This window comes from Phalangium opilio, unplaced genomic scaffold, assembly GCF_054372755.1.
Source record: "Phalangium opilio isolate 3A_F unplaced genomic scaffold, DU_Popi_V2 ptg000089l_1, whole genome shotgun sequence".
Lineage (NCBI taxonomy): Eukaryota > Metazoa > Arthropoda > Arachnida > Opiliones > Phalangiidae > Phalangium > Phalangium opilio.
Window position 1 is genome coordinate 4,507,329 of NW_028324194.1, and position 17,394 is coordinate 4,524,722.

Sequence of the window (17,394 nt, forward strand, 5' to 3'; positions counted from 1 at the left end):
TTCATGACTCACTAATGTATCTATTTACTAAGACTAGTGTCGCAAAAATCAAAATACCCGCGGGCGATTATATTTGCGATTTTACGGCAAGCGGGGCCGTAATTCCCTTCTCTTTACATTTAAAAATCATAAACCAGTTATTGGGGGTTCAAGAATATATGCCTCGCCAGTATTTTAAAATGTACATTCTCAAAAATGCTCTGGAAGATAGATTTTATGTTCGTATCGAAATAGAGCCAGGTGTTCGCGTCTCGGTAGCTGGACCAATGGCCAAGTTATTTAACATTCCCGAAGAGGGAGAATTTTTTCAACACAGTCATTCGGGAGTGGCTCTGGTAAATCCTCGATTAAGAATAATGACCCTGACAGCGGATAATAATTTTTGGACTAGCGAATACGATGTGGATAGATTTCCAGAAGACCCAAATATGGCTGACCAGCCGTCCCTACCCGGATATCAACAGGATAACCCTCAAGGCAAACGAGTTGACAATTTTGCATGTGAAATTCCTCCCGGGGTTTATTATCATATTAGCGATGTTTTAAGTGCCATGGGCGAAGCCATGTCCCCGGCGCATAGGAAAAGTCTAAAATTTACGCAGAATGTAGACGGAACCGTGACGGTTTCAAAACTGAACGATACGGTTTCCATTTTGTTTCCCAAAACAACACCCGGCCGAGGACTGGGACGATTGCTAGGTTTTAGTAGTAATCAGTTGGATCGGTATATCAATAACGAGACTTCGGAGTATCCCGCTGATATCATGAGAGGCGTCGATGCCATGTTTGTTTATACCAATATTATCCGTCAACAAGTAGTGGGTGGTGGTCAAGCTCCTCTGCTACGTTTCATAAAAATGCCGGCTTTTTCGCTGCTAGACGAGGAGAACCAGGAAATATTTAATAATATCGACTTTTATCCAATTTCAACCAGCGATATACAAGAAATTGAAATTGAATTGAAATCCGATTACGGGGAAAATATTCCGTTTAATTTGGGCAAAGTATATATTAAACTGTTTTTTAGGCGTCGACGTCAATAGCCCAGAAGCAATGGTACCTAATAGATACACTCTGTATTTCCAAAGAGGATCCTCCCTTCCGGCTTTACACGCAAACGTTTTCCAATCCGGAGGTCGTTTTAGTGTTGGCGGTATCTTTAATTCTTTATTGCGCAAAATTACACCCTTTATTAGGCCGGCCATTAGTACTTTAGCGTCCGAAGCTGTTGGGTTAACGAGTAGAGTAATTAGCGATGCCCAAAACCCCGGAATATCACCTCGAGAATCGATTAAAAGAAATGTCAAACAATCTATAAATTCCCTACTACATAAAGGCGTGGACCGGTTCGTCAACACTCAAAGCGGGACGGGCCGAAAACGAAAGAGGACTGCTAAAACAAGCCGGAGCAAACGTGTTAAGCGACGCACTAAACGCGATTTTCTAGACTAAACATGTCGACCTACGAAAGTGTTCTTTCCGACTTTGAAGTATTTGAAAAGCCAGTGGTGAATAATAATATTGTTGGGACTAAAACGACTGCTCATTATCCCATTGCCCCACTAACTAATGCTAAATATGTAGAATTTATCATTCCCCCCTCTAACAATTATCATGATTTGACTAAAACTCTTTTGAGAGTAAAATTTCGCGTTTTGCACGAGGACGGCACGGCCGTTCCAGATGCGGAAAAGAAAGTCTCGGTGACAAATTTAATAATTGCCTCGCTATTTTGTCAAGTAGAATTATTTCTCAATGGCGTCGCTGTCCAGCAACCTAATAATATGTACCCATATATGGCCTATTTTAAAATACTTTTAAATTATGGACAAACGGCGGCCAATTCCTGGTTAACTTCTATGTTATATTATTTGGATACCATTATCGAACCGGCGACGGCTTTAGATAACGCCAATATTAACAAAGAAGATAATGGTATTGGTCGTCGCGCTAAACGCGTGGCCCAATCAAAGACGTGCGATGTAATTGGCGAATTATTTTTGGATATGTTCAAAACGCCCAAATTCTTACTAGATAATATCGAGGTGCGAATTAGACTTCATCGAAGCTCCACGGATTTCGCTATTATTCACAATGAGCAGGGCAAAAAGTATAAGATTGATTTAACGGAATGCACTTTGTTTACGCGCGAAATTGAGGTTAATCCCGAACTGCAACTAGCTCACGCCCAGATGTTAAACTCGGGAATAAACGCTCGCTACGAAGTAAACTCTATTGTTATGAAAAATTTCTTAATAACCACCGGAACGCAAGATTTTATTAGGGACAGCTTGTTTACGGGGCAATTACCCTCGCGAACTGTCGTGGCTTTCGTTACTAATAAAAAATTTGTAGGGGAAGCAACTTCCAACCCCCTGGATCTCCAACACTTCAAACTCGATTTCATGCAATTCTCTTTAAATTCGCAAAATTATCCCGATATCCCCTTTACGCCCAATTTTGACGACGACCAGTACGTTAGATGTTACAATTCTTTATTCGAGGGTCTCGAGATATTAGGTCTTGACCGAGGAAATATTATTTCTTACGATTTATATAAGAAGGGCTTTTTTGTCGTTGTTTTTGATTTGAGTAGAGAGCATCTCGCTTCGTTAGGTCTAAATTCCATGCCCCAGACTGGTAACTTGCGATTATCGTTAAGATTTAGCTCTCCGCTAACCGAAAACGTCACGTGCATTGTCATGGCCGAATTTCCAAACAACCAATTAATAATATCTAAAAACAGAGAAATTATTTATAATCACCCCAACGTATAAAAGACTAAAACTTTATAAATACAATATCAGTCGCGAGCCAAGATGCACCAAGTACACACCGTCACGCCAAAGCTCGATATTTGCGTCATTGAATCTATTGAACCTAAAATATTAATTCAAAGATCGGATACGCGTACAAAAACTATATTAAAACCTAACGCCTGGTACGCTTTGTTTCGGTTTCAAAATGAACTCACGTCCTTTTTTGACGGAAAAATACCTCGCTATCATATTTGGTTGCCCGTCAAAGAGCGCATCAAGCTGGAATGCTTCGTCAACTCGAAAGATGAACGTCTAATCGATCTTCGATACTATGAACGAGGCAGCGGCAGTCGTTATTTCCTCAACTTTAGCACCAGCGAAGGATTTAGCCTGAACAAAACAGGATGGCAGACGTTGATCGACTTAAAGCCGTTGATTGACGAGGATCTCAAGGCTAAAGGGATAGCTGTCTGTCGCATGCGCGAATTAATTTTAAACGAGCTCACTACCACCTTGTTTGACGTCACTTCCACTTGCGCCAACGTCGAGTGTCGAAAACAAATATGCCACTCTCAAAGCTGCTCGGAATTTGACACAAATTTCAGCGATCGAGTCGAGCGTAATTTGCACGAAGCGCTGCCTCAACTGGATCGTGAGAAAATTTTGCATCAATTTGAGACCGACCATGGATGGATCGAGGATCAAGAGGATATTTACGCTTATTTTGTCAACAGTTTTGCCGATTTAAAGAATGCCTTGATTTATGGCTATTAAGATAAATGTATTGATATATCGTATTTGTTTAACTGATATTGTTTTTATAAAATACCTTTGCGTGTATTAAATAAAGTTGTTTATTGGGAAACCATTTAGTCGTTATTTATACTTGTCAAGACATGGATGCTAAAATTAGAAAAATTTATTACGACGTGGCAAATCCGGCCGCTTATGGGTCGCTAGCCAGGTTACAAAAGGCCTTACCGGACGTGCCAAAAGCCCAATTAGTCGCCTTTCTCGAGAAACAGCCCGCCTATACGAAACATCGATTTCGACGTTTCCGATTCAAAACTAACCAAGTGTACGCCTCAACTATCGATGACGTTTTTCAAGCTGATTTGTTGGATCTACCGAAATTAAAACGTTTTAATAAAAATGTTCGCTATGTTTTGTGCGTCATTGACGTCTTAAGCCGCTACGGATGGACAGTACCTCTTAGAAACAAAACATCTGGCGAGGTTATCGAAGCTTTTAAAAAAATATTTCGAGAGAGGATCCCTTTAAAAATATACACGGACTACGGTGGGGAATTTAGTTCGCGCAACTTTGCCTCCTTCTTGAAACGAAACAATGTGCAAATACATTTTGCCAGGAGTCAGCATAAGGCTAGTTTAGCGGAACGCTTTATTAGAACAATTAAGGAACAAATTGCCCGGGTTATTACGGCCACGGGGAATAAAAATTACGTTAAATATTTACCTTTAATTACTCAAGCCTATAATGAACGGGTTCATTCAACTACTGGAATTGCACCGGTTCATGTTAATATAGATAACGAATCAATCATTTGGAATAAACTGTACGGGAAATCAAACGGAATTAATCGATACGCACCGAGGCTTAAAGTTGGCGATCACGTGCGTCTTTCTATAGCTAGTAGAGTATTTAGAAAAACCAGCTCGGGAGGCACCTTTACTGACGAAATATTTCGAGTTGTTGACGTCATACCCAGGTCACCGCCCGTCTATCGCGTAGCGGATTTAAAGGGGGAGCAAATTTTGGGTGTTTTTTACGGCGCCGAACTACAAAAAGTCTCGTTACCCGAGACTAAATTATGAACACTTCGCAAATAAACGCTCTCTTAACTTGCGACAAAAGAACGCGACCCTACTATTTAGGATGCTTCCCAGTAAACAGACTCCCAGAACGGCCAAAAAGGTCCAAATTTTGCTTTATATTCAATAATGAAGCAGCTGGAGAGGCTGGAGAACATTGGATAGCGTGCTTTTCTAACAATGACACGGTGGAAATGTTTTGCACTTACGGAAATTCGCCGCGATACTATAAAGTTAATTTAAAACGATACGGGAAACGAGTTGTTTACAATAAACAACAAATTCAACATCCATTTTTTCAACTGTGTGGCGTCCATTGTTGTCTGTACCTAGCACTCCGCTGTAAGGGCGTAGCTAGAAAGACGATATTAGACGCCATCTATGACCAGAATCTTAAACTTAACGACTATGTCGCTTTATTATATTTATCTTTACATTTAAAAAAACATGTACACAGATATTGTTCGCAATAAAACAATTTTTTATTTGTCTAAATATTACATTTTTTTTTTATTAATCAATATCGCGCCATTTATTATGCCTCTTTCTCCTCTCGTTAGATGGAACCAGCGGTCCTAAGTTTTGAAGCTCGTCTTTCTTTTTCCGAGGTTTTTTCTTTTTTTTCTTGTTCTTCTGTTTAGCGGAGGCCGTCTCAAACAGGTTTTCCAAGTCCGTTAAATTGTCCCCGTTTTCCTCCGCTAAATTCTCTTGCTCATCGGCAATTTCCTCTTGTAAATCGTCGTCACGATTTGCATAACCGACAGCTCCTTCTTCTAGCTCTCTTTTTGGCGTGAAAAATGTGTTTTGCAAATGATTCGCAAGAACTTCGGCTTGCCGTTTCACCATATCTCCAACATAAGTCGGCCCAAATTGTTGGTAAAAATCTTCTGGTGTTGGTGTCCCCGCAGTCGTTTCGCTTTTGAAAACCTTTTGCCGAGGCTCGGCTCGTTTAGGCGTAGTAAAAGAACTGCCCGAAGCGCTTGTTGTCGGTGATGACGTGGCATAGCTCGGCCATGACAATTGTTTTTTTCGCGGGGGCATTTTAGGGGTGACCGGTAATGGCGGCGTGGGGACATTAGACATTGCCTGTGTTACGACCTCAAATTTAGGTAAAGGAATTTGTTTCTCAATACTTAAATATTTCTTAAAAGCGTCTAAATATTTATATAATTTATCGTAGGCATTCAATGGCGATTTTAAAATATCCTCAATCTCTCGGTCCAAAGCAGAGTGCTCTTGGGCAGCTGTTGAAGTTACTGCGCTAGCGGGCACGAGAACCATTTGTTTCATAGTTTAGCAGCTATGGCTTGGACAATTGAAGGCAAGATTGCGGCAAGCAACGTTGTAAGAAAACCACCTGATTGCTGCAACAACAGCTTTTTTTTGCTTTTCTGCGACAAGGTACTTGATCCGAGTTGTCTAATAATTTTCTTGTACTTTGCTAGCTTTTTCTTGCGATCTTTACTCAAATAAATGCCCCCGCCCTTTAAATTCTTACAAATTGTCTGAATGCTCTTTAATTGAGGCGCGCTACTATTGTTTAAGAGGGTTCGCCGTTGTTTACAGCTAGTTTGACGCAAACTCTGTAAATAAGGGACAAATTTGGCAAACTTGGTCGAGGGACGCGCTACGACGAGCCGGGAGCGTTTTGCTGATCGACGTTTAACGCGTGGGGCCATTATTCAAATGACAATTAAATTTAATCGACATAGACATACATAGGTGATTCGTGAGGTAGAACTCGCGACCTTAATCGTAAATTTTCCGGAGTTTCTTGTTTTAAATCAATTAACAAATAGCTATAGGGTTCTCTAGTGGCTAGTCTGTACGCCTCCGTAATACGCTTCGGGTTATCTGGACTTATTTGTTGCGCCAAATATCTAATAGAGGCGACATCTCGAGGATTTTTCATTATTATAAAATAGGAAGAGTTTTGAGAAATTATCCGCGATTGGCTACCCTTGGGAAACAGTTGTTGAGTAATAATAATAACCGTATACCCTAAATGATGCGACGTCACGCACACCAAATCGGCAATATGAGCTTGTTTAAATAATTGGCTAGCTAAGTCGTCTAGTATCAAGTAGGAGTCGCGATTCATTTCCCAAAAGTCCGGATCCGCCGTTGGCAAGCCTTGAATAAATTGAATTCCCGGAATCAATTGTTTCAATTTTTCATAGTTTGGCTGCCAGGCGGCGTAGCAATAAATAACCTTTTTATGCGGTGGGTCAAACATAAGCTGATGATTTTGCAATAAGTTACTTAAAAGAAAACTCTTCCCCGCTTGCGTTGGCCCCACGATTAGAAACTGGGCGGGTGTTTGGAACTTTAAAGAATGCGAGACTGACTCGGTTGGATTCATCTTGATTAATAAACATTTTTATTTTAATTGACAGTTTATATATATATAATCAAAAATACAATTAACCCAAAACCCAAAGACCCTTAATAAACACAAATTAAAAAATATTTAAACAATATAAACGAAACCCTTTTACCCAAAAAAAATTCCCCTATGAAGTAATTGTTTTTTTAAAAAGTTTCTCTTCTAATTCCAGACAACGCTGGCGGAAGCGTTGCACGTTGAGGAGGTTAAAGTTGACGCGAGACTCGGAGGGTAGTTGGTACACACGCACTACAGAAGAAAACACGACGGATTTATGCGCACGCGCACTTTTTCGGTTCCCGACCGCTCTTTGTTGATGGCTGGGCATGTTTGGATTAGAGGCTCGCAAACATCCTCGCCCTCGCTGGTCGGGAATTCGGGAAACCCCTGACGCAGTGGTTTGTTGTTGCACGGTTTTTTGGAAACCATCGGACACGATGGGCTGTGTTTCCGATGTTCCCTCGATGGATGGTCCGTGCAACGCCACTGGTACAAGGCGATGCCGCAAAAGGCGCAGCGCGTCGTCTGTGTTTCTACATCTGCAAGATAGAAACCGTCTTTGGCCAGGGCTTCGATAGGAACGCAAGATTCCCACAAGCCCTCAAAAGTATGTCTTCGCCTAGCCTCGTAATTCATGCGAGAGAGATGTTGAAGCGGGTGTTGCCTCTTTGAAACCGTAGGGTCGACTGGTTGTCAAATCGGCGTTCAACAATCTCTTATTCGAGGTTTGGCGAAATCTTTTGGTAATTTTAACGGCCTCTAGCTGCAGCTTGTATTTATCCCGTTTAAAATTAAAAGGGACATTGACTGTAACTTCCTTTTCCGGATTCATCGCTACACTTTCAAAGGTTTCAAAGTCAAGTTTTTCAAGATTTTCTCGATTTAACGTCAACCCTTTAATTTTCTTGACTTCTTTTCCTTTGCTAGTGCGAAACGAGTAACTTTTGGCACCGGTACTACAAAAGGAAGTTATATAATCACCGCCGAGTTCATCCGCCCAGCAACCAATATGATTGCCAGTTGGAATGTCAAACTTTCCCGGTAGATGGCGGTAGATTATCGAGTCGGTGTCACAATACAAGGCTGCGCGGTCTAATTGAAGCAGCATCTTGTTCAATTCGAGTCGCCCGTAGCAAGAAACAAAGCTCCCCACAATGGCCGACCCCAGTTTGTAGTCCGAAACGTAATCGCTTTTGGCTTTGTACGATAAAAGAGCGATCGACTCCGTAACTGGCCGTAAGTCGACTAATTCCAGAGTGTAATCGCTCGCGTATCGTATCAATTCGTAATAATTGTTGATAAAGATGCTGCGAATCTTTCCCGTATTCAGAGCCATGCGACCCCAAAGAGAATTTAAATTAATTTTAGCGATATTACGCAGTGAAGGATTTGATTGAATATCCGCCACGGTCAGAGAAAGCTTTTCATTCTTGTTTATATCAGCGATATACGCCTCTTTTTGCAGAGGCGTTTGAGCGTGAGCGGGAAATCCGGAATTCTTCACTTTTAGGGCGATAAAATCAGTCATGTACTGGGCAAAGAAATATTCCGTTTTTGGATAATGGTACACTTCGAATATATCGAGGAGTTTATAACCATGTTCCATAGCGGCATAGACTTCAACCGTTGGCCAGACTGATTCGAAAGCCCTTTCGTTGACAGTGTGATCGCAGATTTCCGCTCGCAATTCTAGACACGTGCGACAGAGGGCGTAGGTTAATTTACCACCGCTGCGGAAGGGAATTAAGGGGATGTGGAGATCTTGAGGGGGAAGCAGACGACAACTCATAACGCCAAAATACCACCCTGGCGATTTGTCAAAATCTCTGCTATAGATTATGGGGTGGCCGCTAGGGTACGGACAATCGCGACAAACTTTCGGGTACAAAGAAATAATATCCTTGTAGAAAATTTTCTCCTCACCTTGCACGTGGCAGTTAAGAACAAAATTTTCCGTCCGTCCCCCATAGAGAGCGCTACGGGCTGATATTTGAGGTCGAAAAGTTAAACTTTTGCAGAAAGCCTTTGCTTCGGCGTTTTCTTTTAAAAGCTTAGCAAATTGACACTCAAAGATCGAGGTATATTCATACCCGACCATCTTCTCTTTAATAAACAGCTCTCTATCTAGGGTCCGCTCGTACAGAAATCTGTTGCTGGCTTTGAGTTGGGTATTGTAGGCATTAAGTTTTTGGCATGGACAACCGTGAAAGTAGCAACCGTGGAAATCGTAGATTTTGGGAGGAGTTTCGCTATAGCCGTCGACTAAATAGCGACCCACGCGGTACTCGCCCCCGTAGCTTAAAGCAGTGCGCAATTTTATATTTTCAGTTTTCTCCACCCAAGCGAGATATTTTAAGCTAATTTGACTGTGATTAAATTTTGCGTTATAGCCGTTAGAAGGAACAATACCCATGCTGTAAGGTTTATAGTAATTGTTAAGATAAATAGTGGTTAGAGCACCCGCCAAAGTAATATTTTTTAAGCAAAAAGGGTCTAATTTGGTTAGATCTACGTAAATTTTTCTAAAAGCTTCGACGCCTTGTCTTAGGACTTTGACGTCTTGAATGCAATATTTAATAAGCTCCTCTTTGATGTTGTAAATAGATCCTTCCATTGACGCGTACCAAGTTTGAAAATCTCGATAATCATTGGCTTTCATTTGAGCTACGTTAAAGTACGAAGCTTCAGGGATGACGCCAATGTAATTAAGATTTTCTTCGGTATGAAAATCAAATGGAAAGAATCCTTTCGCCACATCGCCGAGGCTAAACATGCTAGTGAAATTACGCAGAGGTTGACTAATGTAATTAAAGCTATCGAGGAATCTAATTTGCGGTCCCTCGAGATGAATCATTAAAATTTTACTGCCGTCAAAAATAACGGCAGGGGTGACGTGTCTATGGACTAAAGCGTTAAGAATTAAGAAGTTATCAAAAGCTTTCGCGTAATGAGCTACGACTTGAGTGTTAGTAAAGCGCGGTTGGTACGTTTTACGTTTCTGTCCAGTCAAAACTACCTGCTCGACGCTAAATAAATAATTTAAAAATTGCTCGACGCAATTAGCGCCGTAAAAAATTTTAGTTTCAAAGCCAGCTTCAGTCTCTACATCGCAAACTAATAAAATGGGGACGTGGATATTATTTCTAAGAATAGTCTCAATGTCGTAATAAATAAACCGTGAGGCTTTCATTTTGGTTTCCAAAGGCATAACAAAATGTTCACCTGGCGGATGGACTATTTTACATTGAGAGCATTCGGGATTGCAGTCGTGGTCGTCACCCATCAGTCGCCCACATTCTAAACATCGTTTTTGGCTCGCGCAGGTGCCATTAAGTAAATGAGTTTCGTAGCAGGGGCCCGGGAAAAAGTAGCGGTGGCATTCATCGCAACGTTTTAAAACATCCTCGTTGGTTAAATGAAAAGCTTCTCCTTGACACCGAAAACATATATAGGGTTTTGTATCCTCGGGGCATTTATGCTCTTTTAGCAATTCACGTTTGTAAAACGATCTCAAGCATAAATCGCAAGAGGTAACACCGCCCATCATGCCATGCCAAGTTTTCGCGGGGTGGATATGGTCGCCAATTTTTAATAAATAGATAAATTTAGGAGCTTGGGGTCCTTTGAAAAATATGGTAAAATTATTCGCAGCATCAACGATTACGATTCGATAATGGGGAGCTAAATAATTTTGAAATTTTTGAATATCTTCTAGAGTAACAAAACCTTCGGGGACTCCCGCTTTTCTGTGCAAGATTTTCGCAATATTACCTTGAAGAGTGCTATTGCGTCTCAGTTTGTTAAAATTGTCCTGGTTAAAGGGCGGACCTTGCTTATTTTGTTGATAAAAGTTGCGATCGGCCATCTCTTTACCCAGAACTAAACTTCGAGCAAAACAGAGATTATCATTATTCTCCATAAAAATAAATTGGTTATTTTGTTTAACGAAATAATCCAAATTAACCAAAGTTCTATTTTTTATAGATTTATAATAAGTTCCTATATTTGCATCGAGGTTTAGAAAAATTATATCAAACTGAAAATCTTCGCCATTAAAGACAAAGTCCCGACTAGATTGCGTTACTCTATAGATGGTGCGCATAATTCGCTTACTGGTGAATTTGTCAATTTTTATAAATTTAATATTAACGGGGGTCGTCAATCCGGGGGAGCTTAAAACAAATCGAACCCGATTATACCCGGGATTCTCGGTTACTAATTTGCGTATAACTTCGTCGAGAATTTTTCGAAAAATTCGAAAAAAATCTCGCGTTGGAATGTCTTCCAGATTTTTGAAAGCTATACGCAAATCGATTTGTTTACAATGCCACTTGCGACTCGTTTTGGCAATCTGTCGCTCAATTGTGTAGTACCGGTTTACCTGTGCGTGTTCCTCTCCGCCACTACCCTCCGAGTCACTCCCGCTGCTGCCGCTGCTCGAACTCATTTTTTGAATCTCTATCAGAAATAAAAAAAAATTGGAACAAAATTTTTGGTTTGTAAATTTATTGTTAATAAGATACTTACTTTGCTTGGCGGCTGCTGAGCGGCTTCTGCGTCGTTCTTCACGTCGTCCACCAAGCGATGGAAAGCGTTTAGAAGTTTGACGGCGTCTTTGTTTTTAGCGTCAACGACTCTTTTTAGCCGCTTATGTCTACACTCCCACAGTTTGTCCGCCTGGGCGTCTTTTATGTCTTTAAATTTATATATACTGATATCTATGTAGAAATCCCCTTTTCGCGGGGGGATTTTAGTTTCGAAATATTGCCCGTCGCTTCTCAAGCGATAGGACCCCTCAACCCCGTTGACGCCGACAACGTGTTTCTGCAACACGTCCTGGACAAACTCCTCGTCGTCAGAATCGAGGAGGATCTCAACGGGGTCGGGTTTTACAAATTGACTCAGCGTTCGTTGACCGTTGCTGGATCCTTGTCGATTATTAGGAGAAGAAGGTGGAGATTCAAACATAGATTGAGACTCTTGGTACTTGTTCATGGCTGGATCGATTGTGAGAATCCAATACCCATGCTCAAGCTTTTATACCCAAAATCTCAGGGCCATTTTTTTTAGAATACAGGCTTAGACATGGTTTTTTTTATTAAGAATTTAAAAAATATAATTATGTCTGATACGCTATTTTTAATTTGACCTAAAAACATTTTTTTATTGTGGAGTTGGTACTAAAGATTATAGAAGACATTAGGATATCTATCTATATAAAAAATACCTCTATAGTTTAATATTAATATACATTTATTTAGATTTAAATCATGTCAAAAAAACAATTTCCGTCCCTCCCAAAGTAATTAGTTTTAACCTTCACTAATAAATTGTTTTTCTTATATAAAGCGATCTCGTGAGAATTATTCAAATTATTCGAAACACGCCTAAACAAGCTTTTGCATACGAATAATATTTGTCCCCTTAGGCATTTATCAAAGTAACTTCTTTTTAACCTTCGCTAAAGGGTTTTTTATATAACACGATCTCGTTTGAATTATTTAAAACACACCTAGACAACTTTTTTGCATACGAAAAAAAAACTTAGACCTCGGAGAGATTTTGTAATTTTATACCTATATATCTAATTAACTTTTTGGCTATTTATTAAATTTTAAAAATCTTGAAAGTATTGGCTAGACACTATTAGATTTGACCTCGCTAATTTTGTATATAAGCCCCGTGTTTCAAAATGAAAGTTATCAGTTGTTTAACTTCTGTTTCTGAAACACCAGTCCCAAAAACTTTAAGATGTCTTTCTCTACCGCTCCTCGTTTGCCCTGCCTGCCCGTGATTAAAATCCATCCGGCAGCGCTTACTCCCCGTCGTGCCACCCCCCAGTCGGCCGGACTGGACTTATATTGTCCAGTGGATACCGTAATCGACCCTCACGGTATCAAAATCGTGTCGACTGGGTTAGGCGTGATGCTGCCCGAGAACAGCTACGGCCGCCTTGTTGGCCGTAGCAGCTTAACAGCCCAAGGGCTGTTTGTCGCCGAGGGGACGATAGGTATGTTTATTAGTTATTTTATAGTGCTTAAAAGTATAATAATTCTTAACAATAATAGACGCCGACTATCGGGGACCCATAAAAGTCGTCATAGCCAACGTCGGGGACACCGCCTACAATATTCGGCGGGGCAATAGGCTTGCCCAATTGATAGTGACCCCGGTTATATTGCTAAGACCGGTGGAAACGGCGGTAAATATTTTCAAGTTTTTAATTTAGGTTTCAGCACGTAACACATTTTTATGTTGTTTCTAGACTTTGACCCCGACGGCACGCGGCAGTGGGGGGTTTGGGTCGACCGGTGTTTAATCTTTTTAAATGGTGGTGGGTTTTTCATATAAATATTTGTTATTGTATATATTATATTGTTTGTTATTAAAAAATCTTTATTTCTATATTTGTTATTCTTGTCAGACTTATAATTATAGGCTTATTTTCTAACTCCACCTTAATTAACCTATCCAATGATATTATCTCTTTACTTACGCTCCGCCTAATGTGACAAATAGGATCCAATTAAAACTGCCTCTTACCTCTCTAGTTTGTTACATATAGCACGTACTAGCAATTTAAATATCATTTGCTATCATAGCCCTCGCAATATGTTGTGCCTCATTTTCTTTTTTGTTTACGGGTTAATAGTCAACGTTTTGTTAACTCTTTACGAAATTGAACGGCGAAACAGAAAACAATTAGAAAATAAGCCCAAACGTCCCTCCGCCGATTGCACTTCCGAGTCAAATAACGATACAGGGTCAACGTGAAAAATGAACTCTTTAAAACATGTTTGTTTATCCTTGTTGGTTGTTGATTATTTTGTAATATATATTCTGTATTTATTTATCACCCATATCTGTACATCTTATAAAAAGTAAATATTTGATGTCTTAAAATCTGTGTTTTTATTAACTTTAGGCTTACAGAGAAAAAAGGGTAACACCCAATGTTAGCAAGCCAGGGATGACGTCAAGGTTGACTATAGTTTTAGTTTTAGTTTAAGTTAAGAAGATGATGTCATGGGAGGGATGAAACTAACAGCTCGGGCTAGTCTAGACTTGTCTGAAAAGTTTGGTTTGAGTCTGGTGGATGGGGAGAGGGCGGCCATCTTGGGGTGGCGGCCATCTTGGATGTCTGCATATCTAGGTAGTCCCTACTACTTATCTTCATTAACTTCCCAAAATAATATGCCTTTTCCAAAAAATTATATTTTATATTTACTTCCGATATAACATTACTCCTTTTTGCATAATATTGTTCTTTGTCCTATAATAGATATTTCCCTCCCTATCAATCACAGTTTGGGCGGAAACAGCAACCGCTGTTTTGGGAAATAGCGCTGTATTGAGAAACGCGGAAACAGCAACCGCGGTTTTGCTTGTACGCGGTTTTGCAAACCGCTGTTTTAGGAACCGCTTTATTCCAAAACGCTCTTTTGAAAACCGCTCAACTACCCGTGAACCATACTAACACACCAAAACTACTATTACAAACAAGGTATGTACACCCGTAACTTTGAAGCGGATTTCTTGAGACAAAATGTTTTTTTCTATTTCTTATGTTTTTTCTCATTTTGATTTAAAAGATTTATCACCTTAAAGATCCAGAGTTCAAATTTTCGGCTATAACGCTTCCAGTCAGATATGTCCATGTTTAATTGTGAAGTCGTTGTACGGGTGTGGAAATTCACCAAAACAATGCAATTTACAGTGCAATACCTCTTGTATGGAGATGTGCTAGTATTTTGTGACCACTGGTTTTTATGGGATATTATTGACTATATTGGAGAGTGTAAAATAAAAAAAAAATATTGTTAAACTGCTATCGCATACGCTTTACACTTTAAAATTGACATTAATGGCTAATTTTTATCTGGACCTCTTAGTGCAACTGCACCGGAGAGCGTGGAAAGTTTCTAATTTATGTAGAATAAACATTCAAAAAAGTCATAAAAGTTGGAAACGTTTAATTTGAAATATGGTACTAAAGATACCTGAGCGCAAATAAATCCTTAATAATCTTTATAAGTTTACGTCGACAGGGTATTTTCTACGAGCTTGTGGAAAGAGAGTTGAAATCTCTAAACCGATGATGTAGAAGTACTAGCTTATTTGCTTTAGAGGAATTATATTATGATATTTCTCGAAATATTGAAATATATTTCTTAAGGCTTGTACACCATATTTCGTAAGTGACTAGCCCCTCGCATTTTAGTCCCATATTTTCCTATAAAAACACATTTTTTCTCCTATAAAACCCTATAATTTCGGAAAAAAGTTCCAATTTTTCCTATATAAGGAATTTAAATTCCTGACTGGGCTCCCTGTTCAAGTTAAACTTAACCGTTTTAGTTTTAGTTTTTCTGATAAATGGACAGGCATTTCTATATATTACCGGTAAATCTAGTTCCGTTGAAAACAGTTTTGGCATTAATGTTCCTTACGTTCAGAACCGTATTAATGATATCCGACCGATTCCACACACAGCACCTGTTGCTTTCCTTTGTTCTTAGAATGTATACAGTCAGGTGAAATGATAATGGGGTAAACAAGTCCAAAAGCTAAAAGGGGGGAATGAAATGTAATATTGGCCTACCGCTTAATAGCGTGAAAGAAAGAAAACATGGTCTGAAGTGTTTTTTTCCCTATAATTCCACGAATAAGTAATTGATTGGAGACCCAGAAAATAATGTTTCTCTGCATTACATGCTAAGTACATTTACACAAAACATGTTTACCTCGTATAGCTTTTATAAACAATCCAATGTGAAACAAGGACTCTCTTTCGAACCAAGAAGTGATATCTAGTTTATTAGGGAGAAGCTATAAATTCGCCACATCTCCAGTCGAAACGTAGATCCGGAGTTAATCCCCGCCTCTATATTACAACCAGCGTCTCATTGGTTCTTGAAAACTCACGTCAGCGCGACACGAATGACGAAAATTACGTATTTTCCGACGCGAGGAGAAGCAAAATAGCGCGACCTCCTTTTACGTCCCTCCCTTGTATTTTTAAAGGGGGACTGGGGCTATGGCGCGCGAATACATAGGCATCTTATACCTTCTCCCTAATAAACTAGATATCACTTCTTGGCCGAACTATAGGCCTAAAAGCGTCCTTTCGGAACAAACAAAGAAGACTGTCAGTTCAAATTGAAATTTAAAATATCGTATAAATGAAACGGGGTATTTGAGTGGAAAACGTTGTATTATAAATCCAAATTTCACAGCCTACTTTGCTAGATAAAAGTGACAGTCCATATAATCTCAAAAATAATTTTAAAACTGTTTCTAGTATTGTAATTTCTCTTTCAATTCTAGGAACAATCATAATCAAACCATCCTCTTTAAGTTCCAATCTGTAGGTCTTTGGTGGAACGCCTCCTTTCCTTAACGTCAGGACTTCCATGAGATTGGGCACCAAAAATTACGAGAGATTGCTCGCAAGTGCATGTGAAAGTGATTCCAACGTTCAGTGAAAATTCAATGAAGCGCTGTGACCAAAGCGAATATGGTGATTTTTGAACAAAGACTTTTGAATGCTAAAATAGGCGAGAAAAAAGTTGAAAATACCGCCAAGAATCCTAAAACGTTTTTTAAATCGTCTGGTAAAGCAGCGCTCACCCGATCACTGACTGAAAATTTTCAATCTAAGCTAGTCTTTGAGACGTGTTAAGCGAGGAAAGCAACTTCACCGACGTCAACGTAAGATTTTAGTCTTGTGTGAATGGGCCTTTAGATTAGGGTAGGTAACCTGAACAAGGAACCAGTAAATAGAAAGGTCTCTCTAATCTGCGATAAATAAATTAAATATTATCAAATTAATTTATTGTTCATATCAGTTCCTATAAACTATGATGTCTCGAGAAAATATACATCTGTCTAAAAAATTAGCATATCGTTGCACAAAATTCAAAAATATGTCAGACAGATAAAGTGTCACCTTCAATTTATCAGCTTTTAATCATTGAAAAGTGGCAATTTCGGATAGTACAAAAGGAATGTAATGAAATAGGTGAGCGTCAGAACTGTATCCATCCAAGTAAAAGAACAAGGAAGATGCAGCAAACCAAAGAAATGGTATGTACATTATGGAGTTCTTTCGTATCTTCGGCGCACAACAGGGAGCCTAACCAGAAATATATTTCTTATTGAAAAATGGGATATTTATTTTGTTTTGTAGGATTTCATAGTGCAAGCAATTAGGTTATATCATAAGTTCATTAGATATGTTCCCTAAGTTTGTCAGTGATTACTGAGAGCTTGTCATGAAGTGACATAGGTCATAGATTCGAGGTAAAGCGACGCCAGTGGTGAGGCGCTGTCAAACGCTTAGTACTGACTAAATAGGACGGAACAGGAAAATTTGGTCTCGCCGAATTGGTCTCGCCATTTTGGTCTCGCCGATTTG

The 17,394-nt window shown here is 39.6% G+C and overlaps 2 protein-coding genes across 6 annotated transcripts; both read right to left on the bottom strand.

The window, feature by feature from the left end:
* Nucleotides 1–897: 897 nt before the first annotated feature.
* Nucleotides 898–5,437, bottom strand: LOC149647104 (uncharacterized). 5 transcript variants are annotated; one of them, XM_089849970.1, is made up of 11 exons: nt 4,371–5,437; nt 4,236–4,277; nt 3,969–4,142; nt 3,741–3,883; nt 3,589–3,662; nt 3,477–3,526; nt 3,272–3,404; nt 2,975–3,149; nt 2,800–2,880; nt 2,550–2,736; nt 898–1,225 (listed from the first exon to the last, which is right to left on the bottom strand). In XM_089849970.1, exon 1 carries the CDS (start codon nt 5,435–5,437, stop codon nt 5,105–5,107), a length of 333 nt encoding a protein of 110 aa, XP_089706096.1. In that variant the 3' UTR covers nt 898–1,225; nt 2,550–2,736; nt 2,800–2,880; nt 2,975–3,149; nt 3,272–3,404; nt 3,477–3,526; nt 3,589–3,662; nt 3,741–3,883; nt 3,969–4,142; nt 4,236–4,277; nt 4,371–5,104. The 5 variants fall into 5 exon arrangements, with proteins under 5 accessions (XP_089706096.1, XP_089706095.1, XP_089706097.1 ...); XM_089849969.1 differs by having other exon boundaries at nt 2,975–3,404; nt 4,236–4,333; nt 4,447–5,437; XM_089849971.1 differs by having other exon boundaries at nt 2,998–3,404.
* A 1,511-nt stretch (nt 5,438–6,948) lies between these two features.
* LOC149647105 (uncharacterized) lies at nt 6,949–11,972 on the bottom strand. Its single transcript, XM_089849966.1, has 3 exons — nt 11,505–11,972; nt 11,359–11,435; nt 6,949–7,516 (listed from the first exon to the last, which is right to left on the bottom strand). Exons 1-2 carry the CDS (start codon nt 11,970–11,972, stop codon nt 11,421–11,423), a joined length of 483 nt encoding a protein of 160 aa, XP_089706092.1. The 3' UTR covers nt 6,949–7,516; nt 11,359–11,420.
* Nucleotides 11,973–17,394: the final 5,422 nt, after the last annotated feature.